Source organism: Ursus arctos, unplaced genomic scaffold, assembly GCF_023065955.2.
Source record: "Ursus arctos isolate Adak ecotype North America unplaced genomic scaffold, UrsArc2.0 scaffold_4, whole genome shotgun sequence".
Classification (NCBI taxonomy): Eukaryota; Metazoa; Chordata; class Mammalia; order Carnivora; family Ursidae; genus Ursus; species Ursus arctos.
The window spans coordinates 82,612,352-82,636,638 of NW_026623056.1; the positions used below are offsets into that span (position 1 = coordinate 82,612,352).

General features: G+C 50.9%; 1 protein-coding gene across 3 annotated transcripts in view; it reads right to left on the minus strand.

Annotated features, from left to right (window-relative positions):
• The window catches only part of URB1 (URB1 ribosome biogenesis homolog), a 67,241-nt gene that overhangs the window by 1,744 nt on the left and 41,210 nt on the right, over positions 1-24,287 (minus strand). For all 3 annotated transcript variants that reach the window (XM_026513602.4, XM_057306629.1, XM_044378121.3), the window contains 14 exons: positions 22,068-22,126; positions 20,149-20,342; positions 18,999-19,109; positions 18,752-18,815; positions 16,885-17,056; positions 16,355-16,457; positions 7,570-7,730; positions 6,857-6,968; positions 5,433-5,539; positions 4,734-4,877; positions 3,331-3,440; positions 2,734-2,931; positions 1,272-1,513; positions 228-827 (listed from right to left, as the gene is read on the minus strand). In XM_026513602.4, the coding sequence (XP_026369387.2) occupies positions 228-827; positions 1,272-1,513; positions 2,734-2,931; positions 3,331-3,440; positions 4,734-4,877; positions 5,433-5,539; positions 6,857-6,968; positions 7,570-7,730; positions 16,355-16,457; positions 16,885-17,056; positions 18,752-18,815; positions 18,999-19,109; positions 20,149-20,342; positions 22,068-22,126 (2,377 nt within the window). The remainder of the gene's footprint in view (positions 1-227; positions 828-1,271; positions 1,514-2,733; positions 2,932-3,330; positions 3,441-4,733; positions 4,878-5,432; positions 5,540-6,856; positions 6,969-7,569; positions 7,731-16,354; positions 16,458-16,884; positions 17,057-18,751; positions 18,816-18,998; positions 19,110-20,148; positions 20,343-22,067; positions 22,127-24,287) is intronic.

Sequence of the window (24,287 nt, forward strand, 5' to 3'; positions counted from 1 at the left end):
TGAGTGACGGCGGAGACGCAGGAAAGCCGCCGCCCCGCAGTGGTTCCGAGGGGGGCGCCTCTCTCCACTGCGCACACGGTCGTCACGGGGCTTTTACCCGAGAGCAAAGGCAAAGGGCTCCTCTCCCTTCACGTTCAGGCCGACAGCAAACTATGATCCCCGGCCCTTCGGCTCGGCCACATGACACTTCAGCAACGATACCGACGGGCTCCCAGAACCAGCCTCACCTCGCGTGGCTTCGTCCTCCTCCTGCAGAGACAAGCGGCAGAGGCTCTGGACCGCCGGGAGGCAGAGGCTGGGCGCCGGGCCCCGGGCCGCCACCAGCCGCAGCAGGACCTCGTTGGACAGGCAGGCCACGCTCTGCGCGGGCCCCGCCAGCTCCTCGGCGCTGCAGACCCGGCTGTACAGCCTGAAGATGCTACTCCTCGCGGCGCTGTCCCCGAGCAGCTCGCTCACGACTGCCGGCTGGGGCAGCATGTGGCTCTTCAGCCAGCCCAGGAGTCCCGAAGTCTCTGCCCTGCTCAGCGGGCGCTCCGCCGCCGACCGCAGCACCCAGCTGACCACCAGCGACGCGGTGGCACACGCCAGGCCTGGCGCATCGCCCTCAGGGGTGGTCCCGTCCGCGGGCGCCTGAGCCCGTTCTGGGCTGGGGAACGCTGGCCCCCAGTGGATCAGTATGGACCTCAGGAGGCCCCTGCATGTCTCCACGGCGGCCGCCTGCTGCTCAGGGCCAGCCGTCTCCTCCGCCTCCCCAGGCCTGCTCCTCCGGCCCCGCGGGCCCCTGGCTCGGGCTGGCACGACGGGCTTGCTCTTGTCCTTGAGCATCTCTGTCACACACACACAGGACGCAGTGAGACTGATGCCCGGCTCTCCCACACAGATCCGGGGGCGGGGAGTCATGCGGGGGGAGGGAGAGGCAGAGGAGGGCAGCTTACGGTCCCGAGCGCCGGCCCCTGCTCAGCTCCCAAAGCACATGCTCCTGAACCTGGAGCACAGCGAGAGCTCCCCACTGGACTGTGACAGTCACCGCTGCTCTTATGATGGACCCCTTCCATCCTCACCACAACCAAGGCCACCCGCTACCCCTCACAGCGAGCACGGCAGTGGCAGAGCTGAGCTCAAAGCCAGGTCTCCCCAAGGAGGGAGGACACGCCCTGTTTCTAAGCCTCGTCAGCGCTGGCAATGCTGTCAGAGAGGGGAAGTGTCGGCTGCTCTGTGGGGGAAGTGAGCACAGTTTGGGGAGCACCAGACAGTGGGGTCCTGACACTCACTCAGTAGCTCCTTAACTTGGTATTTCTCAATGGCCGCTCTCAGGTCCTCCTGGAGCTTAGCGTCTCTCTCGAGGAGGCTCCATTTGTGCAGGAGGATGAGGACATCCTTGGTGGACAGCACTGTCTCGTTCACGGTGAAGCGGTTCATGTCCTTGAAGGCCTGCATGACGGTGGCCCGGTACTTGAGCACAGAGTCGAGGGCCCCGAAGAAGCTGGTCAGCTGGGCGGAGGCCAAGGTCGGCCTGTTGGAAGCCAACGTCACAGACTGAGCAAGAGCTGCCTCCTCATCCCACAGCCCAGGACCGTGGTGGCTCGGCAATGCCACAGATCCCGAGGGGCCAATGATCCACACGTGACCCCAGTGTCCCTTCACAACAGACACTCGGGTCCATGCGACACATGGAGCCCAGCACAAAGAACAGGGAAAAGCAAGCTGCTCCAGGGGAGGCACACTGGGGACCGGAGTCTCCCCTCCATGTTGCAGGCACAGAAAACTCTTGGAGACCATGGCTCACTGGGAGAGCGAGGTGGAGAGAGCGTGAGGGTCTGGGCGCGAGCCGCCTAACCAAACACCACACGACGGCCGACTCCCCGTGCCTCACGGCCTCCCAGACTGCGCCCCATCCACGGCCAAACCCGACGGTGGGCACCTGCAGGACATCCACTCTGAACTCGAGGGAATTTAAAATTCAATTATCATCTGCTCCACACAATTTTAATTATTTCAAATAGTAATCGGTTCTCAAACACCAGCGTGTCTTTCGACAACCCCAGAATAAGAAACGGGTCTGTCGGCACTGACTTCACAGTTTAATTCAGAACAAGGAAAGACCCAATGCCCTGTGCTTTATCAAGAAAGTTTTCACTCTGAGATTACACGCCATGTGCCATCAACCTTCTGCTTCCAGTTAGCACAGTACCTCTGCTCCCAAGTCAGAGCTCTGAGCGCACCGGCTGTATTTTCCCCAAGACAGTGGGATCTGGGGACGAGTCAGCTCTCTGAGGAACCGAGGAGCATTACTCCAAGGGGCCAGGCGAAAATACTGACATTTTCAAGAAGATCCTCAGGTCAGCGAGTCCGTGCAGGCCCTCGAGGGCAGAGGCAAGTCTAGGAACACCCTGACTTTCTTAGCTTTAAGGTCATGGAAAAGATGTTCTTTCTACAAAACATCACTTTGAGTGGTTGGATCAAATTGTCAAGCTGTCTGCCCGCCCCAAATGATCCGCTGTGACGCGTGCTGGGTTTCTAGAGTGCCAGGTTTGCAGGGTCCTGACAGGGGCCTCCTAAAGTTGAAGCCGTGAAGAGGAAGCAGCTACGACAGGGTTTTCTGACGTCACCCCCAATGGACAGCAGCCCTCGGGCCCAGAGCCAGCCTGTGGAGCCGTGACTGTGGGGACTGCTGAGAGGGGACGTCCACAGGTGACCCACGCCAGGGGCCACGCCTGGCGGGGATAGGCTTACCTCAGGTGCCTCGTGAGTACAATGAGAACATACAGGAACTCATTGACCAAGTGCAGGGCAAGCAGCTTCGGAGGCTCCTGGGACCCTGGCTGGCAGGAAGGCTGGCCCTCCGATGCCACTCCTTTGTCCCCCAGGTTGGTCACCCACAGTGTGTGTAGCAAGGAGATGATGTTGGACAGCAGCTGGGTCTCCAGAAACCTGCAACCAAGTACGGGACGCTCACTGCCACGTCCTCCCCTTTCAGTGACGTTGGCTGGAGCAGGGGTGGGTGGAGCCATAGGACAGACTCTGCCCGCAGCGGCGGCACCCGGCAGTGGGTGGCAGGCTGGCCCCTCTCCCAGCAATTCCACCTGCTCACGCCCACCACAGCCCCTAAAGGTCAGCATCCAACTCAAAACGGGGAGCCTGCCAAGCAAAGGAGGCATCAGCACAGGGGGGCCCCGATTATCTTCTCTAGCTGGACGACCCCCTGAAGTCCCAACTAGAGAGTATGGATTCTACTGCCTGTTTCCAGTCAACACTAAAGCCAGCAGTAGACGCCATGGCCTCCACCCCACTCTCTTCCCACCCGACACGTCTCACACACGAGGTGCTTACTTGCTCTCAAGGATGTGCAAAATCCATGTTAAAAGGCTATAGTCCCGTAGGATCTCATAGGCGGACTGGGCATCCCGGGCAGCGTTCTGTAGAATTTCCAGAATCCAATTCTGTAAACCCAAACTAAGAGTTACTCCTCAGTATGAACACCAAGTTTACCTGATCAAAGGAACAAGTTAAACTACACGACGGGATGTGAGGTTTCCGGGCGGCGGCTGCAGACGAAGCTTGCTTCGCTAAGTCTGTAAGCGTGGTGGCCGTGCCGGCCAGACACACAGACCCCACAGCGACTGCCCGGCCCCGGGGGTGCCCACTCCTGCGAGCCCATCCTAAGGAACCAACCCACGGGCACAGAGTCGTGGCTCAGAAACCACACGGCCCAGATGTGAGGCTGGGAGAGGATGTGGACCCGTTCTTCGCCCAAACAGTGGGTGGCCCATTTTGTCCCTTCGGTTTTACCACCTGGAAAGGAAGATATAAAAATGGGACTGCCCCTCGAACAGTGAATTGGGTGTTTTAGAATTCTCGTGTCATAAATAATAAAAAACTACCAACCACATTCAGTTTATTCCAACGTGCTTCTTACTTCTAACCTGCTCCTATTTACCCGCATGTTATATACTATCAGATATGAAAGCTGACGGGGTTAGAAATTCATCCAAATACCGAAAGCTTTACCTAGTTACTCCTTCCAACCACTCTTGGCATTTAGAACAGTCACACACGAGCTCTTGGTTGAGGGCATTCCCTTGTTGGCTCTGAGACCACTGGTTTTGACTCCTGACTCGTTTCCTAGCTGAGTTTTGAGAATCTACACCTTCTGTGCATTTAGGGACATTCTAGTGGCTCGAAACTGTCTCTGTGAAAGCACCCCTGTCACTTACAGGGGTCATCTGTCACAATTACTGGTTAGTTCCTCCCTCTGCACAGGCCTTACTATCGGGCCAGGGCGCAGCGAAGGGGCCACGACGAACGGCATGTCACCCGAGGACAGATGGCAGCGAGTGCCAGCCCACAGCCTGCATACGTGCAGGCAACACAAAAGGTACTCATGGGATCTCATTTTCCCTCGTGGAAAGTCAGCTTAATGTCAGATTAGCCGGTTGGTCATGTCCAGGCTGGGATTAAAATTCACAAGGCTTTGACTTGTAAGTAAACCTTCAGACAAAGGGGGGGTGTCCTGGGTGGCTCAGCGTCCGACTCTTGGTTTTGGCTCAGGTCATGATCTCAAGGTCGTGAGATCGAGTCCTGCATTGGGCTCTGTGCTGAGTGGGGAGTCTGCTTGAGATTCTCTCTCCTTCTCGCTCTGCCCCTCCCCTGCTCATCCCCCCCCCCCCCCCCCCCGCAAAACACCTTGAGAAAAAGCACAGACCGTCTGTGCTCAGACCGTGGGAGCAGCCTACCTGGGCGTCGTCGTCACACAGCCGGCTGCTGAAGAAGGACAGGATGATGTGGAAGACGCCGCGCCGGGCGCAGAGCTCGTAGCAGTACTTGTCCCGCATGCCCTGCCGCAGGAGCCCCAGCACCCACGCCCGCTCTGTCTTTTGCTGTAACCAGGCGAACAGGAGACTGCCGTCAGACACACCAAAGCCCTTTCAGCTGACGCCTCCTCAAAGCCCGCTGTCTTGCCGTGGTGGCAACGCAGCGGCAGCCACGGCGGCAAGAACGCTTCTCTCTTGCTGATTAGGTCACGGGAACCCCTCAGGATTTGACTCGGCTTCTTCAGGTCAGAAGTAAAGGAGCAAGCCGAGTTTCGGCACCGCCCTGGGTCACCTCATGCAGGTGTTCTACGAAAGCACAGTGAACACCGAGCCAGGTCACTCACCGAGAACACAGAACGAGAGTGCCGTAAAACTGGGGCCTCTGAACGAGGGTTTTTAAGGTGGGAGACGCCACCTGAAAATTAACGCATGGAATGAAAGCGCTTCTACAAGCGAGCCTGCGTGACCTTTCGCTTTCCTGACCTTCTTGCTCCAACACTGTTTGTGCAACTGGGCTGCTGTGCCGCCAGCAGTGCCCAGGGGGAAAATACCAGAATGCCAGCAGGGGCTAACAACCCAACGGAGGACCCTGGGGGGCCTCGGGGGCTGCAGAAGCATCACCTCCAAGTCGGAGCTGTAGAAGAACTGGTAGAAGCCCGGAACTTTGTTCATATTCAAGTACTCGTGGGACAGCAGGAACTTGCTGATCTTCAAGTACATGTGCTCCTCTGAGGACAAAGCAGACAGTCACTCACTGCAGGCACCGGCGGGACCCCGTGCTCCGCCGAGTTGCGGAGCAGGCTCTGGGGGCCACACAGAGGTCCCTGCCCCCGTGGAGCTTTTGTACCCTTATCCAGAGTCTCAGCTCTCGACAATCAGACTGCAGTAAGACACCCCAGTTCTGTGCTGCATACAGGCGTTCTCTCCCGGTTCGGAAACCACTGTGGATTTTGCCCCTCCCCCGCCTGCAGCCTACGGCACAAGCTCCAATCAGCTGGTATGCAGGGGGGACCGGGTCACACAGACAGCGGCGGGCTGACGCCCACCCCCACCGGCCTCTCACTGAAGGGCACTGTCACAGCACGGGAGCCTCAGACACCTCCTCCCCCACTGCTTCCCACCCTCAGATCACCACCTCCACCCTGTCCCGACTGCCTGGATCCTCGGAGGCCACCCCATGACCCCAGCTGCCTGTGCCTGACCCTGACATTGGTCTGAGGTGGCAGAGACCGGACCAATCACCATGGCCTCTGCTAGGATAGTTTCTCAGAAGTGTCTTTTTCTTTAGAGTCTACAAATGACTGATTATTGTCTTTCCTCCCGTCATTTCTAAGGAGAAAGAAAGCCATAAAATAAAAACTATACAGGAGAAGATGGAAACTAGATCAGAATTCTAACAGCACCTTGACTGGAGAGGAATTGTGGGGCCTTGGACAAGCTATCTGACCAGGGGGCCCGCTTCCTCATCTGAACATGACCACGTGACACCGAACCCTGGGGCCCCTACTGTGACCAAAACTTGTCCTCAGGCTACCTCAGCAGTAGGGCCCTGCAGGCAGTCACACACGGAGCCATGTTCTCGGGCCCCAGCTGGCACCTACACAGTGACACCGGGCCAAACACTTCCTAGTGACAGACCCCCGGGCTGCACAGACTCTCACTTCCAAATACAGATCAGCAGCTGCTGACGGACAGACGTCCCGTGTCAGGCGCCCTCCACGTGGGGGATGCACGTCCCCCCTCACGGCAGCCCCGTGAGGCAGGTGCCACGACAGGCGTGTAGCGTGGCTTCACACGCCATGAGCGAATGCGAGTAAGTGTTCCACGCCCCATCATACGCTGTTCTGCACTGGGCTTTCCCACTGGATTTCTTTCTGATCTCCCGCACAGGGGCCCATAAAGAGCCTCCTCACAGCCACACTTTATTCACTGTCCGCTCCCGTGGGCATGCACGCGGCTCACTGTTACAAGCCCTGGATCACCCGGACGCGTCCCTTCTCACACGCCTGCAGGATTAATGGTGACAAGTGGACACGCAGTGGTACCTGGCTTCAAAATCTGTAAGGCTGCTTTGGCAATGAAGAGAGTCAAGGTAAAGGTGAGTCTCATGTTCTGAGTTCGGATCCCATTCCGGACTACATCCAACAGGTAAAGTACCTTAAAACCGGGAAAAAAGAAGAAGTGGGTAAAAAAATAAGAAGACAAGAATCTTCAGAACTGTGACCAGCCCTGTCTCGTGCAGCTTAAACTACAGCTTTGCTGGTTGGCCCACTCTTCGCATCCCAGGGGCCACCAGAGAGAATGCTCATACTGGCAGTGTCCCTGCTCACCACTGCCATCTCAGGAGCGCTTCTGCTTTTCCTTGAGGAGCCAGGCATGTGCGCAAGGGCAGAGGGAACCCTGGCTCCATGGCCCAATAAGCAGGCCGTTCCTGTTCCTGCTGCCTTGGAGCACAGGCCTCTGGGGCTCAGTGTGTTCTGGGTAACAGCTGCCTTAACCACTGAGTTCAGACCAAAGAAACTGACCTGCTTTGCCCACCTACACACAAGAAGTGTCTGGAAGGGGAGAGCTTTCTCAGTCTCCCCCAGAGCTGAGAACCAAAGGTAACCTCCAGCATCATTCCCTAAAAGGGAACGGACCTTGGTTCTTTAACAGAAGTCTCCTGCCAACACGCTTCTGTGTTCCCTAGAAATGCTGCTACCAGACCCAGTGGATAGCCAGCTCCCGGAGGTCTGCCAGGACCCTCAGCCCCACTCACCTGGGACTGCTCTCGGAACCGTGCCCCCTCCAGCTGCGAGTAGTAGGCCGCAAGCACGTAGTAGGCTGCAGCTCGCATGTGGGGGTCATAGCTGCTGAGGGCTGTGACAGTTAGGCCCAGAGAATTGGAATCCAAAAATTTTCGACAATCCAGCACAAATTCTATGGAAGTAAAACAGAGCATTAAATACACACACACACACACACACACACGGAATGATCATGATGCTTGTGTAACATGCGGAATTAAATTTCCTTTTGCCAACATCAGCTATGAGTGGGAGACACAAGAAATGTAAGTCTCTCCCACTCCCTTTAACTTCTGCTCAAGTTGGATAAAAGCCTATCTTCCCTTGCATAGCAATAGTCCATACTTGCAGCTTCTAAAATGCCTGTCAATCCCAGTCGGGATTATTTCATTACTTCTCACAAATATTCAACAAGCCAGAGAAGAATGGAGGTGCCTTTCAGACCTGAGACACGAGATCCCTGCATGCTGGAGGCCTGGGGAACACGAATGGGGAGTTGGCAGAGAAAACCAGCTTCCCGTTTCTACCCTGTTCGGCCCACAGCGTCTGAATTCCCAGCCACAAACACCACTAAGGAAAATGTGAAAGGCAGGGAAGCTGGAAAATTCAGCCAGTGCAAACCTGTCTGACCTGGCCCGTCAATTTTTTAAAAGATTTTATTATTTATTTGACAGGGAGAGGGAGAAAGAGCACAAGCAGGGGGAGCGGCAGGGAGAGGGAGAGGCAGACTCCCCGCAGAGCAGGAAGCCCAACGTGGGGCTCCATCCCAAGACCCTGTGATCATGACCTGAGCAGATGCTCAACTGACTGAGCAGGCACCCCTGGCCCATCAATTTTATGGAGTATTAACTTATATCCATTCTTCAACCCTAGTTCTTTCTTCAAACAAACAATAAAAATCTCAGAGAAGAGAGGCTCACCAAGTTTGAACAAAAGCTAGAGTCCAAACAGCTTGCTAGCTGATACCTGTCTATCACCTGTGAGGCCTTGTAAAAACTCACAACCACTTCAGGAAATGACGTGACCAAGAGAAAAGGTCAGATATATAAGGGGACCCACCTGACCACAGCTTAAAAGGCCAATTACCAATACAAAAATTCAGGACACTTTAAATCCTCTTTAATAAGATCTAGGCCTTTTTATAACATAAATACTGTCACAAATTGTAAGATAAAAACCGTGAAGAAAAGTTTTAGAACAGGGACAGGTCACTGTGCTTAAAAAATGATAAAGCAGAAGGTCTGGTCATAGTTATCAGCCATGCAGACATCCTAGACTGAGAGGCTGGTGAGCTGGTTAAATCAGGAACCAAACACAAGCTAACTGGAAGTGACGATTCTAAATGTGTCATCTTGGAATATACTAGCGATAAAAGAAATACCACCAAAAACGTTTTTAAAAAGTCAAACTCTTTCTTCTTGTCCACCCAAAGTTACACTTTTAAAAGGATAATTTTGGCAATTAAAAAACCTGAGAATAAAAAATAAGAAGAAAAATTGTAATAATCAGCTACTTCCCTGTAACCCAAACAGCTCCACAGGCACATAATAGTCTCCAAACGGTGACTGCCCAAGAGCACAGAGATCCTTTTTGACCATAAAGCTTCCTTCTCCCTCAGAAGTAGCAGAGCTCCCTAGACCTTCCACCAGCATCTCCCCTGAAGGGTGACCAATGGTGGTACAGACGCATCCACACAGTTCCCTTCCTCTTTCTCAACACTGATACCCTTTCAAAGAATAACCAGGATTTCCACTTCCAGCCAAGAGAGTGGCAGAAACCTGATTTACTGTCCACCTGAAGCAACTAAAAACTAGAAACGAAACAAAGTTTTTCAAGACACTGGACATGAGGCAACAAACGAAGCGATCTCCAAGACAGAAAACAAACAAGATGAACCCTCTGATCATCCCCGCCCGAAGTCTGGAGAGTTCTAGGCCAAGGCACAGGGAGGGCAAACCCAGGCAGAGACCGGAGAACTCTGAGTTGTGCAGACAGAGTGCACAACTGGGAGGCCAAGGTGGCCAGAGTTCACACGGGAGAGGACCGGAGAAGAGCGCTCCACTCCGAGAGTGCCAGGCTCTTCAGCGCAGTGCCACCTGGCAAGAGGGTATGAGGAAGCTGTCTGAGCCTGAGGAACAGGGACGACCCCAGGCTCACACCTGCCCGGAAACAGCTCCTGTCCCCACAGTTCACAGGAAGAGGGCAGACTGCTCAGAAGGACTTAATGTCCGCTGCGGGGGGAAGTTCGTTCCAGACCAAAACGCTGCTTTGGTGCCACCAACAGAGATTCGAAGCAAGACTGCAAGGATCAAACCATTTCTAAGTAGCTCAAATGTGTCCTAGAGCAAAGCTCAAGAACATTCACAGGAATATAAAAATATCCAGCACCAAACAAGGTAAAATTCATTGTGTCTGGTTTCTAATAAAGAATTATCAGACATTCAAACAAGCAGGCATGCAGCCCATCAGAAGAGGAAAATCCATCCTGTGAAAATGACTCAGATATGACAAAGGTAACAACAAAACTAGGATTCTTCTGTAACTACTACACCTGTATTCTACATGTTCAAGAAGCTAAAGGAAACACCGAGTATGTTAAATTACACACAAAACCTATAAAAACTCAAACCAAGGTTCCAGAGATGAAAATTAAAATGTCTGAGATGAAAGATGCACTGGAGGGGACTATTAGCAGATTACACATTATAGACAAAGACATTAGTGAACTCTAAGACAGCAAGAGAAATGATCCAAAGTGAAACACACGGAGAAAAAAAAAAATTAAAACCTGGAACAGAACATCAGCGAGCTGTGGGACAATTTTCGAGCAGGCGAATATACATGTAACTGGAGTCCCTGAAAAGTTTGAAGAGATACTGGCCAAAACTTCTCCAAATTTGACAGGAACTATAAACCTACAGAGCCAAGAAGCTCAATCAACACCCCAAACACAAGAAACTTACACAAAAGCATATTCTAATTAAACTGCTTGAAACCAATAGTAAAAAAAATCTTCAAAGCAATCACACAACATCCAGAGAAACAAAAGTAAGAATGATGGTAGATTTCTTTCCTTCCTCCCACCCTCCCTCCCTTTTTTTTTCTTTTTTTTTTTAAGTAGGCTCCATGCTGGGCTTGAACTTGTGACCCTGGGATTAAGAGCTGAGCTGAGATCAAGAGTCAGAGGCTCCACCCTGGCGCCCTGATGGTAGATTTCTTGTTAGAAACAATGCAATCCGAAATCAGGTGGCAACGTATGTCAAGTACAGTAAGAAAAAAAAAAAAAAACTGTCAGCCTAGAATTTTATACCCCATGAAAACCTTTAAAAAGTGAAGCCTTTTTTTCTATAAAAAAGCTGAAAGAATTGATTAGTAGATGTGAACGACAAGAATTCTTAAAGGAACCATTTGAGGCAGAAGGAAAATGACAGAAGATGGAAGTCTGGGTCTATACAGAGGAATTAAGAGAACCAGAAATGGTAACTGTAAGACAGTGAATACAAGATATTTAAATCTCCTTAAAAGGTAACTGACAATTTGAGAAAAAACAACAACATATTGTGGGTTTTAGAGCATACAGCAGTGAAATATCTGGTAAGAACAGCACAGAAAGCCAGGAAGGGAAAAATGGACTGATACTGCTGTGACGTCTTCTACTCTCCCTGAAGTGGTAAAACCTCACTTGAGGGTGAACCGCAGTACACTGCAGGTGAGCACCATAAACCCTAAAGCAACACACGCATGTACTGCAGCTCAAAACCAACAACGAAAACAAAACAGAATCAGATCTATAATCACACTAAATGTAAATGGTGTACACGTTCCAATTAAAAGGGAGAGATGGTCAGACTGGATTTAAAAAAGGCAACACCCAAGTACATCTGTCAACTGAAAACTATTTTTAATATCCAGATGCAAATTAAAAGGATGAAAAAAGAATCATCCCGGGCTCCAACAGCGTACAGACTAAATTTCCTCATTTCTAACAAGTGACTAGTTTTGATGAAAAGGGGGGGGAAAACCCCAAAAGCCTTAAAAAAGCATCCAACTGTGGGATAAGATTGTTTTGGAAAAGATGAGATGTGTTAAGATACACCTACAGAGGGGCGCCTGGGTGGCTCAGTCGTTAACCGTCTGCCTTCGGCTCAGGGCGTGATCCCAGAGTCCTGGGATCAAGCCCCGCATTGGGCTCCCTGCTCCACTGGGAAGCCTGCTTCTTCCTCACCACTCCCCCTGCTTGTGTTCCCTCTCTCGCTGGCTGTCTCTCTAATAAATAAAATCTTAAAAAAAAAAAAAGATACACCTACATACCTACACATCAAACACACGTAAACGGAATATATTTGGGGAAGAGAACAGTCTAAACATTTAATATTACACTCACTAAAAACAGCTAGCACTCAGCTGGCTAGGGTATTTTTAGTAATCGCTGACATTCTCTAAGACAAATGGATTTTCCACGTGTCCCTGAGGGAAAGTCAATTTCATGTCTGTGCTCATCTGCTAGCCTGTGAAGTCCTGGCTTTGCCGCCCTTCAGGAAAGAGCTGCCCTAGGGTGCGGAAAGTGTAACAGGCTATCAAAACATAGCTGTAAACACCACTGTCTGTTTCAGGAACCTCGCAGATAGCAGTTTGGCCTTCTGATAACAGATCTTCAGACTGAAATGGCCGAACCAGCAAAATGATCTAGAATTAAAATAAAAAGCATCCCATGGGGGCACCTGGGTGGCTCAGTCGTTAAGCATCTGCTTTTGGCTCAGGGTGTGATCCCAGAGTCCTGGGTCGAGCCTCGCATTAGGCTCCCTGCTCTGCTGGAAGCCTGCTTCTTCCTCTCCCACTCCCCCTGCTTGTGTTCCCTGTCTTGCGGCTGTCTCTCTGTCAAATGAATAAATAAAATCTTAAAAAAAAAAAAATAAATAAATAAAATCTTAAAAAAAAAATAAAATCTTAAAAAAAAAAAAATGTTTTATGGGCTTCAGCGGCATTACAACTGCATGCCAGAGCCCCGGGAGCTCATGCTCACGCCTCCTCCTCTACCCCTTCCTTGGGGGCGAGCTGGCAGGGGAGGGAGGCGTCCACAGGGCCCGTGTCCTCGTGGTCTGGGGACGAGGCTCACAGAACTTGCACGCCGGCCTCCCTGTTCTGTGACGCACGTGAACGATGAGCTGAAGATAGCAGCCCAGTTCTGCTGAGGACAAGAATTCGCCGTGGAAAAAGCCATTTGTCACTGTCACTGCTAACAGCCCTGGCTGACCCTGTTTCTCAGCCAAGGACTCAAAAGTAGAGAAGCAGCGAGGTTAAGAAAATAGGTTCCCATTTTCAGCAAAGGCTGAAATGGAGCAGTGAAGACTAGAGTTTCTGTGAAGTCTGGCAGCCACAATGAAAAACTATTCCTCCGCCCAATTTTTAGGATTGTTAAGATGTTAGCAACACGGGGACCCAGGTGCCACTGTGGGAAGTAAGAACGCCATTGAGAACTTCTGCTCCACACAGCATGAAGGAATCCCACAAACACAATGTGGGGTATGTGGGGCTGAGACAAAAGGACACGTACTGCATAGTACCATCCACGTCAAGTTCAAATAGAGGGCCCGGGCTCCTGCCGGGGAGGAGGGGGCCCTGCCTGGGAAGGGGCGCGCGGAGCTGCCCATTACATGCTGCTCCTCGATCCGGCCGGTGGTTTCGCCAAAGCCCCTACCACACACCTAGGATTCGTGGTCATTTCTATATACCACACTTCAGCAAAAGTTCACGTAAGACATTCTTTGTGCTTACTTTTCCTCCAGGGGCAGAAGCAAAAAGAAAAATACGTGTTAAAAATAATGTAAAAAATAAATTCACGATTTAATTCAACAACAATAAACCTAACCTACACTGGCCATATGCTGTTCACAGATTTCTGTTCTGTTCAACTTACCATTTTATTGCTAGAAATCTCCCTCTCCCTACAAACTGGTATGCTTCCTTTTATCAGACAACAAAATTTGTCTAAAATATTATGCTTCCACTTTTTGTCCTGGATGATAAGTATTCCTGAGCAAAATTTAATGACCTAGTTTTCCTTGTCTGTTTTTGCCTTTTAATTTTCGTATTTATATCTTTATCCACCTCTCTGCTTCTTAAATTTTTCTACCTTATTATGAATGATTTCAGCGTAATTGGTATTTTAAGCTACCACAAATCCTTTTTAGGGCAGATATGTTTTGCAAGTTTTCCTACGTGTAACCATGCCTATAAAATCTTAAAATAGACTGTACTTGGAGATTTCTCTAACTTAAAAGACCACTTACGAGTTACCTCTCTTCAAGGAAGGCCTCCCAGACACTGTCCTCCCCACCCAAAAACGGCAGTATTCAAGATCCTGAAAACAACAACGTGTCCTAATTTTAGTATTTTTTTATTAGTTTTCCAAGCCTTTGCCTCCTGTCTCTTAAAAGCTTCTCTTAAGAGCCCTAGCAATAGACTAAGTGATTTGTTACAATCTACTCAAGTTACCTCATATTTTCAGACTGCGGAAAATCTATTTTTGTATTTGATGAGAAACAGACCTCGCCAGGGCTGAAGGCAGGGGGAAGCAGGAGAGCGTCCGGGCCACACACTAGTCCCTGTGCCTCTGTTAGGCTCCTGGGGAGTCCCTGGGGACAGGGAAGATCTCTGCCTGCCGTTAGGGTGATCTGACACAGGCATGAAATACCCCTGGCTCTTTGGCAACTGAAATCTAACTCGGTCACAGAACACCATATTCACGGAGGCTGGGGGGGCGGGGGTGGGCACAGCAACCCCAGGGGCCACCAGTGAGAAAAATCCAAGACCCAGCCCTGTCATCTTGTTGGGAAAGGCAGTGGTGGGGGATCAGAAAGTCTGTTACACGTAGGAGCACGGGAGCAGAAAAGGGCAATTGTAAGTTGAAAAAGGGACCAAACAGCACGAATAAGGCTTCCCAGTGCACCTGAATCCATGCTGCTGTTAAGTCCAGTAGGAAGGAGCCTGGGGGTCCCTGCAGGCGTCACGCCAGCCATGCCAAAAAGCAGAGATGCAGAACATGCGACTCCCCCCCCCACACACATCTGCCGCCCCTGGGTGCCCTCCATATAGACCTGACTGGAGACACGACAGGCCACGAAGAAGAAAGCCGGGCCCAGGAGCACTTGTGAGGAACAGCTAACAGGTGTCCCCGCCAGGAGGAAAAAACGGCCAGAGGTCGGGTGGGAAGAGAGTTTCACCACACCCTCTTTGGTACCACCTGAATTTTGAACTGTGACTATATCATCTAATGTTAAAAGTTATTTAAATTAGATGTATAATTCTGGGAAGATGTTGACATAATTCCTCTATTTCTACCAGTAAGTACAACTGAAAAATCCTGGACAGATATAAGACGATTCTGAAAGGTGGAAAGGAAGCTGACCAGCCGGGGGCCCTCAGGTGAGTTCCCTGCATTTACTTTCTGCTCCTGGTGTCCTAGACTCTGAGCTGAAGAAGCCAGCGACCCAGAACACCAACAGGCACAGAGAAAGCCTGAACAAAAGCCTGCCCTCTCTAGTCTCCTTTCTAGTCTCTAAAAAAGGAGCAGCCTAGCAAGACAGAAAATTTGGACAATAACTGCTCCACTCCAGCCAAACACCTCGGAGAAAGCCATGGCCGTGCTCCCTCCCACCCCAGCGAAGGTGGGGTATGGAGCCTGCCCGGCTGTGAGACAGGACCCCAAGTCCCTGCTGGGGGGGGGGGGGGGCGTCTGTCAGAGAAGGCCGAGAGATGGGTGTGGGGCAGTACCCAGAGGCCCCTCCCGCTCCCCACTGAGCATCAGAGGAGGCCTCCTCATCAGGGGAGGCCCCGTGAGGAACAGTCATGGGCCACTCGTGCCTTTCCCAGGCAGGAGTACCAGTACAGGTGGGATCCACAAAAGGGAAAACCGATCGACCGGACTTGCTCAAAATGAAAAACTTGGGCTCTGTGAAAGACTTTGTCACAAGGATGACAAGATAAGCTACAGACTGGGAGAAACTACTTGCAAACCACGCATCCAACAAAGGACGAGTATCTGGAATATATTAAGAACCCTCAAAACTCAACAGTGAAAAAAAAAATCCCATTAGAAAATGGGCAAAAGACATGCACCAACATTTCAACAAAGAGGACATACAGATGGCAAATGAACCTCAAGCCATTCGACATTATTAGCCATCAGGAAAATGCAAATGAAAACCACAATGAGATATCACTAGACGCCTATCACAAAATGCCCCAAACCAACACACCCACCGCACGTGGGAATCAGACATCAGTCCTCACCAGTGCGTACGTGTGCTCGCCTGGGTTGTCTCCTCCCTACGTTCACTCACAAACACTCCCACCCTTTGGCTACTAGACACATAAGGCAACTTCAAAAATATACTTAACCCAACAAAAAGCCAACCTCGGGAGGCTCTCGCTCATTCTCAAAGATAAGATCTGGTGGCATTTGATCACTATCTAGTGGGAATTCAGAAAAGGATCTTGCCACTGAGAATCAGGAAAACCTCAAGGATGAAGGGATGCCCCCAAATATTAAAATTGTAGTTTTTTTTTTTTAAATCACTGTATATTCAAAACATTCACTGTTACTCTTCTGAAAATCACTGAAATGAAAAGGTGGGAAGGCGGATGAAGATCCTTCCAGGATTAGTAACAAGCCGTCAGATATCATGGTGGTGATTCCCACAAGAAAGCGGACTGTGGCCCCGGCCCTGAGCCCCAGCCCACAGAAGGCTGCATTACCTGGCCTGGTCAGTTCACTGAAGAGATGCAGGAGAAAGCAGGGGTCATAAAGGCCATCGAGATCCACTGTGCTCCGGTCTTTAAAGATCAGTTCCTGTGCATCCTGAAATGGCCCAAAACGAACAGAAATGTGTGCTCTGGCCTCATAAATGTTAGAACATGTGTGTGCTTAGCCACTAATCTAGAGTTCCAATGATTTTGAATATTCAAAAGCATAAGAAAACAGCGCTCCTACATGAAATGGCTATCTCTGGGTTCGGCTTCAAACTAGCCCGTTTGGGGGGGAAGCTATGAATGAAACCAGCATGGCTGGTGTTGGTAACTGCGGAAGCTGAGCGACAGGTACATGGGGTCCTGTCTTGGTACCTCTGTACGCAGTGGGAACTGCGCTTAGTACGATGTTAACAAACCGCGTGGATTTTACAGTCTGCTGAAGTTGAGGGGCCACCAGAATCCCCGAAGGGGCGGGCAGACGAGCACCCCCTGGCTGCCGGGAGTGCTCCCCGGGGGCTCTGGCCAGGACTCCGCACCTCGGGGGGCAGCAGCCTCCGGTTCTGGGGGAAGTGGAGGATGGTCTTCATCATGCGGTCCCGATCCAGCAGGCGGAGGACGTCCCCGGGGCTCGGCTGCTGCCACAGCGACTTGCCCAGGCTCCGGCACGTCTTGTGATGCCCCACGGCCGCCGGGCCCCACAGCAGCACTCTAGAGCAGAGGGCAGAACAGATGGGTCACAGGGCCGCCTGGAACAGAATGCACCACGGGGACGATGACCGTCACAGGTGGCTTCGTCGGGCAGCCGGCACACGCCAGGCACTGTCCGGAGCAGGTGACGTGTGTTCTACCGTCTAGTTCCCATGCTGACAAAGGGGGAGGAGGGGATGGTGGAGATGCTAGCAGTGATGAGGGGGCTGACAGTGTGGGGGATGATGACACCTGCACGGAGCTTACGACGTGCCACTTACTCTAAGCCCTGCACATCTATTAATTCCCTGCATCTGTGTAACAATCCCATGGCGTAGGTACTGTTATTGTCATCCCCATTTTGCAAATGGGGGAAGAGGCACAGGGAGGGTGAAGAGAGTTGCTCAGCTGGTCACCTGCCCGGCTGGTCAGTGGTAGAGCTGGAATAGGCAAAACTGGGAAGCCTGGCTCCAGAGTCCAGTTGCCAGGCCTCAGAGGAGAATCCTGGCTGCTCCATGATGCTTCCTGATTCAAAACCCTTCCTGCTCGCAGGAGGCCATGAGCACAGCAGGTCTGCCCCAACGGCCTTGTGGCGGTCCCTGCCTCCAGTCCACCATGCAAACGCCTCTACCTGTTACGCACCAACGGCCACCGCAGCCGCCCCAACAGACCGCCTCCCCTTCCTCTTACTTTCCTCCCCACTACCTCCCACCTACCTCCCCACCGGTGGAGGGTGCTCCCTGAGAGCCCAGCTCTGATGGGGACCACTTCTCTGCCCCCAAAATGTCTATCAGCGGTCTGTCTCCTGGATGGAAATGATAGTATTTCAATCTGACACTTAAAATCCTTACCAACCAGTCTGTCTGGCCTTCCCACCACCTTTTCCCTACAAATATCTCGTGCTGCGCATAGGCTGACCTGCTCACCATTCCCGGAATGTGCTGACTTTCCCGACTCCCAGCCATGGTGTCACTGTTCCTTCCACGTGGTGCCCCTAGGCTCCTCCACCGACCCTCACCTCCATCAAATCCCTCCAGTGCCCACCTGGTCACCAAGCATTCCCCGACTCCCTCTGGGGAGAAGGTGCTGTCACGTGCTCCCCTAACAGCTGGGTTACACCACCAAAGGCCAATTAAGAAGAGTTACATTCACAGCAATCTGATTCCTTAATAGACAGCAAGACTGTGTCTTATGCCTGTAGGCATTCCTAACGGCCCTGGGCCCAGCACCTTGTCAAACAGCAAGCACTCAGTGAGCATCTGTTTAATTAGATACTTGTAAACTGAATTCTAAATACACACTCATTTCTGTGCAGGTCAACAGGAGTCGTTCAAGTGACAAAATAAACTAGCTTCCTTAGGAGGCTGCTCCCTGGGGGGGAAACAGACAAGCAGCTGACACACTGGCTACACCCGTTGAGTGGGCACCGTTTACTGGTGTGAGATCTGTCCGCTGAATGTCCACAGAGTTCCCATGTGGGCCCCTAACCCAGGCTGACTCCTGCAGGGATGGATACGGACCATCCTTGAACGTGAGGCCAAGCTTTCCATGGGAGCCAGTGTGTGACTCAGGGGAGCTCCATCCATCCTACCCTCTCCCCGAGAATCAAAAAGGTATAAGAGCAAATGTGGGGAGCCTGCTGTGTGGAACACAATCCCCCCGTCTCAGGACAGCGCCTGCAAAGCCTGCTGCTCACGGCTCCAGGCCCGACCTCACCTGAAGTTCACGAGGCTGAGGTCGTTCTGTTCATACGCCCGGAGGAGAAGTAAAATCTTCTGGTCTAGAAGTCAAATCAAGGTCCATTTAGAAAGCTGAACCCCTCACATGTTCCTTCCACCCTGTCACACCGCCTGGTCTCACACTCCCTGGTCACACTGCCCAGTCCCCTCACACTCCCTGGTCACACCACCTCCCTGGTCCCCTCACACCCCTTGGCCATACCACCCAGTCCTCACACCCTTACCCAGGACACTGAGAGTGGCACCATAGGCCCCAAGGAGCACTGCAAAGTGGCTGCTTTCACAGACAGAGGGACACATCTTCACCACCGCTGACATCAGATCCACCAGCGCTTCTGGAAGGAAACAAGACCGAAATGCACAGCAGTGTAGGGGGGACGTGCACATGAAAACAAAAGTAGAGGAGGAAGCATCTCAAGGAACATTTAAATGCTTGAAATATCCTCTCTGAACAATATTGCTCTCTGGACTGTGCTTTGTCCCTCTTTTTCCTTTTTTACAAGAAGCCGATCTTCACCACCGTCTCTCTCCCCAGGTCTTTGGCAAGGCTGTCATCACTCTCTTCACTCCCCCTCCCACATGTTAAGCCACTAAAGATTTTAAAACCTAAGGATGCTCCCCCGGGATTATGCTAGCAAAGTCTTTGTATCTCTAATCCTGCCTAAATAAGGGTGGGCCTTTGTGCATTCCCTACCACACATACCAACAACTTGGGGGACGGCTCTCTTCAGTTTAGCAGCTGATTACCGACCGACCCCCTGGGGATTTCTACCGGCGGCTTCAGCGTGTTCGTTTTGCCTCTAAACAGAGAGTGGCTTCAACAGGACAGGACCCTTCAGACCACCTCCTCTGACCTCTCCCGCAGCCTACACCGAAATCGGGGTCACGGACGCTAAAATAAACCCTACTGAACTAGGGGTGGAGCTTTCCGAGCCTGGCCTTTCCGAGAGCTTCCTGGCAGGGCACTACTAACAGGGACGTTCAAACCCTTCACCCTTGAGGAAAGTTCCAATCTTCTCATTAAAGCATTTCACACAAAGAAAGAGCTTCTCGCAGGGCACACACCCACCGAACTTCCCCTAATTCCTAGATTTTAACACTTGCCTGTGATATGGCAGTTAAGACCTGAACCGTGACTTCTGGATGCCAGAACAGACTTGGCAGAGAGGTCTGTATTTGCTGCTTGGCCCGAAGTCAGAGGAAACACTTCTTGAGCTTGGGTTTGATAGAAACAAAACACCCTAATGCCATTTTGGTAACGCTTCCCTAGCTCTGAAAACGCATCGGTGCTAAACCTCAGTGCACAACTAACTCCACAAAATCAGAAAATAAAATCTCTATCTGAAACGGGAGGGTGGGGGCGGGGGGGGTCACCTTTCACTTCATTGTCTGGGTTTTCCTCGTCTTCGGACGTCAGCAGAGTAGGCAAAAACAGAGAATGCTGCGAGAGCATCATGTGCACCACTGGGAGCGGGATGAGCTTCGCGCACACGGAGTTTTCGGGAAGATACAGGCGCTCTATGGAAGCATGGAGGGCCTTTAAAAATACGTGGTCCTGATACCGAAATCTAGGAGGCAAGAATCCAAAGGGGAAAGAGCTTCATAAAGGGGTGTTTTATTTCGCAGGAGACAATAAAAAAACTTTTTCTCAGCATTTTTTAAAGATTTTATTTATTTAAGAGGGCATGGGCGGGGGGGAGGGGCAGAAGCAGGCTCCCCAGTGAGCAGGGAGCCCGATGCAGGCTCGATCCCAGGGCCCTGGGAGCATGACCTCGGCCGAAGGCAGCTGCTTAACCAACTGAGCCATGCAGACACCCCGTCTTTTTCTTGACATCTTATTAAAAAAAACTTCTAACACACCACGAAGATGAAATTTTACAGTGCACACCTGTCTACCTGTGCTGAGTCTACTACTGTCACCGCAGGACACACACTTCATCACACACCTAGCCATCCACCCATGGCAGGGGGCAGTTCTGAAAACAGGGAGGGGATGCACTTATTCTCCTGCAGTGGGAACGCCAAATGAACTTCCCGTTCAGTTAAAGGGCCAGGAGGCAGTAGAACAGCTGAGCCTGAATCAAGATGCCCCTCACGGCCATGTCAGCCTCCCTCCTTCATTACGTCCAGTTACTGAGAACTCCCGACCAGGGGTTCAGAGGCCTTCTCGGTCTTAAATCCCTCAGAAACCGCTGAAGGAATGAAAGCATCACTCTCTGGAACAAAGCAGCTTTTCATTCATATGTGTCTAACATTGAGAATCACGTAGCATACAATGGACATTCTAGAAATACAAATTAACCAAAGCCTCAAAGAAATGTCACCATTTCATGACGGTAAGTCATGGTGGTCATTGATCTGTGACCCACCTTCACATCTTTCTCTCCTCTTGGGCAAAGTAAAGTATTTTTCTCTGTTTCAAGTCAGTGATTAATCAGGGAAGTGAATATTAGAGGCACAACGAGAAACAGTTTCATGGCTACTTGACTGCTAAAAACTAAGAGTCTGACCCTATTAAGTATGAATGAGAATACAAGGAAAAGACATGTGAGGTAAGCTCGGAAACTTTGGAGAGCAAGTTAAAAATCTAGTAAAACTAAAGCTGTGGCCACAGTCCCTGCCAGTGCGCGCCCCTGAGAACACCTGGCACAAGGCACGAAAGGGCACGCAGCCTTCACTGCAGGCACGGGAGGGAGGGAGATGTCCACCAGCAGGGGGGCTGAACACAGAATTACAACCCACCTCCTGCAGCAAAAACAAACGGGCCGAGATCTGTATGTATCAGCATGGGTAACTAAAGCACTTGGGTGAAAAAAAACAAAAAGGACATAAGGGGATACATTTGTATAGAAAGTGAAGCCAACTAAAACAGTGTCATTACTGTTTAGAGACAGGCTGGCGTGCAACCAAGGTAGGAAAACACCCATGGCCGTGACAAAGCCTGACCTCAGGAGAGTGACGCTTTCCGGGGAGGGAGGAGAAGGGATCAGGACAAACACAGGAAGCTGTCGGCACTAATTCAATCTGGGCACTGCTGGAGTATTCTCTGCACGCTTCTGGTTTCTAAAAAATATTTCATTTCTTAAAGGCCGCTTCTGTCACCATCTCCAGAAGCAGACTCCCTGTCAGCGGGCAAATCGTCCAGCCCTCCGGCACCCTGCACCCTGTCTGCATCTGTGAACCGGGAGCGGCGCGTGTTCCGCTAGACGCCGTGCTCACGAGCTACAACGCTGGCTCCGCGTCGCGCGCTCACACCCTTACGGAATCACCCTGAGAGAGCAGAACTGACTCACTTGAGTCCAGTCTTCACAAATTTCTGCCAATCACCAGGATCAACTTCATTAAGGGAATTCTGTGAAAAAAGAAGAAATATTCAAAGGGCATCCTGAATTAATTTAAAACAGAGAAGAGAGAACTTAAATTAGAGCCGTTCGGTAAACACGGAACATAGTGACCTAAGCAACCCACAGAAGCACGCAGTTGTTTCTTTCTTTGATTTTTAAAATTGTTTTATTATTTCTGCTAGTAGCTCTGTCGTTTTATTAGCATGTCTATGATCACCAAATGAGTACGAAAAAACTCCCTTCGTAAGGGTAACGTCCTGTTACCCTTCCCCTTGTCCACCATTTCAGAAGGCACTCGTGGCCTGCGTCACGCACAGGGCCAGCCACACATGCCTTAAACACAGGCAGCACCCCTCCCCGGGCAAAGACCTTTGCACCATCAGTAGGGCCGATGCTGGTGCAGAGTCACTGACGTAGAGAAAATCTCCAAATACAATGCTAAGTTAAATCAGAGGGGTGGGTGCTCTGGAGGCAAGGGAACTTTCTGGGATGATGAAAATCTTTGATGGGAGTGTGGGCATAAGGGTGCATTTGTCAACACTAAACTCTACACTTAAGAGCCTATATTTACACACATGCACGCGCGCGCGCACACACACACACACACACACACACACACACAAAGAGCCTATATCTCACAACATGAAAATTATTCCTCAGTTAAAAGGGCTGGTGAGGTGGGCTGAGAGTGGGGGGGAGTGGCTGCGTGTGCCTGGGGGCAGCGGGCACAGGGGAATTCTGTACTTTCTGCTCAGCTCTGCTGTGAACCTAAAACCACTCTACAAACATTGCATCTGTGAAAGAGGGAAAAAGAAGAGAGAGAACGGGAGGTGGGGGAGGGGGAAGGCAAATCCCTGAGAAGAGCACAGCCCACCAGCAGTCATCGAGCCAGCTTGCTGGGTGAGGGGCTGACAACGGGGTCGCACAGGAAGGCCACTGTCACCAGTGGCGGGTGAGCCCAACACCCTCCCCTATGCTCAGCTCTCTCTAGATCTCAGGGATGTTCCTCGTGCCCCCTAGTTCTGCCATGTTTGGGCTCCTAGGAGCCTTCAATGCACAAACCTGTGACACAACAAATTAAGGCTGAGATACAGGTTGTAAAGTCTCTCAATACGACGTAAGCATGCTGCTTGATCTATAACCTACGAATCTATCTATCACCATAACTGTCACCTGGGGTTATTTCCCTGAGGATGACTTTTTAAATTCTGGGTCCAGAGTTTAAACACAAGCCACAGGGGTGCCTGGGTGGTACAGCAGTTAAGCGTCTGCCTTCGGCTCAGGGCGTGATCCCGGCGTTATGGGATCGAGCCCCACATCAGGCTCCTCTGCTATGAGCCTGCTTCTTCCTCTCCCACTCCCTCTGCTTGTGTTCCCTCTCTCGCTGGCTGTCTCTCTCTCTGTCGAATAAATAAAAATCTTAAAAAAATAATAAATAAATAAACACAAGCCACAGACTCGATGAGTTGTAAGGCAATTTTACATCATGCACTAGGGGCCCGTCCGTGCTGAGCGTATGAACTAACTCATACGCTTCAGGATGTTATTTCTGTGCCAAAAAAAGAAAAAAAAGTTTTTTTTAAAAAGGACACTTCAGTAGAAGGGAATAATGACCGAACATAAGAGCTGACTGTTTCCAAATTTTATGGCAGCTCCAGGCTCACAGCGGCAAGAAGCTCCATGAACCATAAATTCTTATAGAGCATAAGAATCTTTAAAACTACTCTAAGGCACAGCACGATCACATTGCTTTAGACAACGCAAAGGAGAAAGATCCTACGGGGAGGGGAACAAAGGTAAGAATGACAGACTTCCTACCGAGCACAATGTATGATAGAAGACAGCAAAGCAATACTTCAGAACACTCACAGGAAATAGAAACCTGGAATGCAACTCTTCCCAACTCATTCTGAGGCTATGTTACCTGATCCTAAAGCCTGACGAAGAACGACTGCTAGAAAAATAAGATTATAAACAGATATCCCACGCGCACACAGATGGAAAACTTACTAAAGTACTAGCACAGAAAATCCAACAATACGGAGAAACTTTAATATATCGTCATCAAGCAGGTGTATCCCGGGAATGTAAAGTTAGTTTAACCATCAAAAATCAATTAATGTAAGTCATCTTATTAACAGACTAAACAAGAAAAACGAAACCATAAAC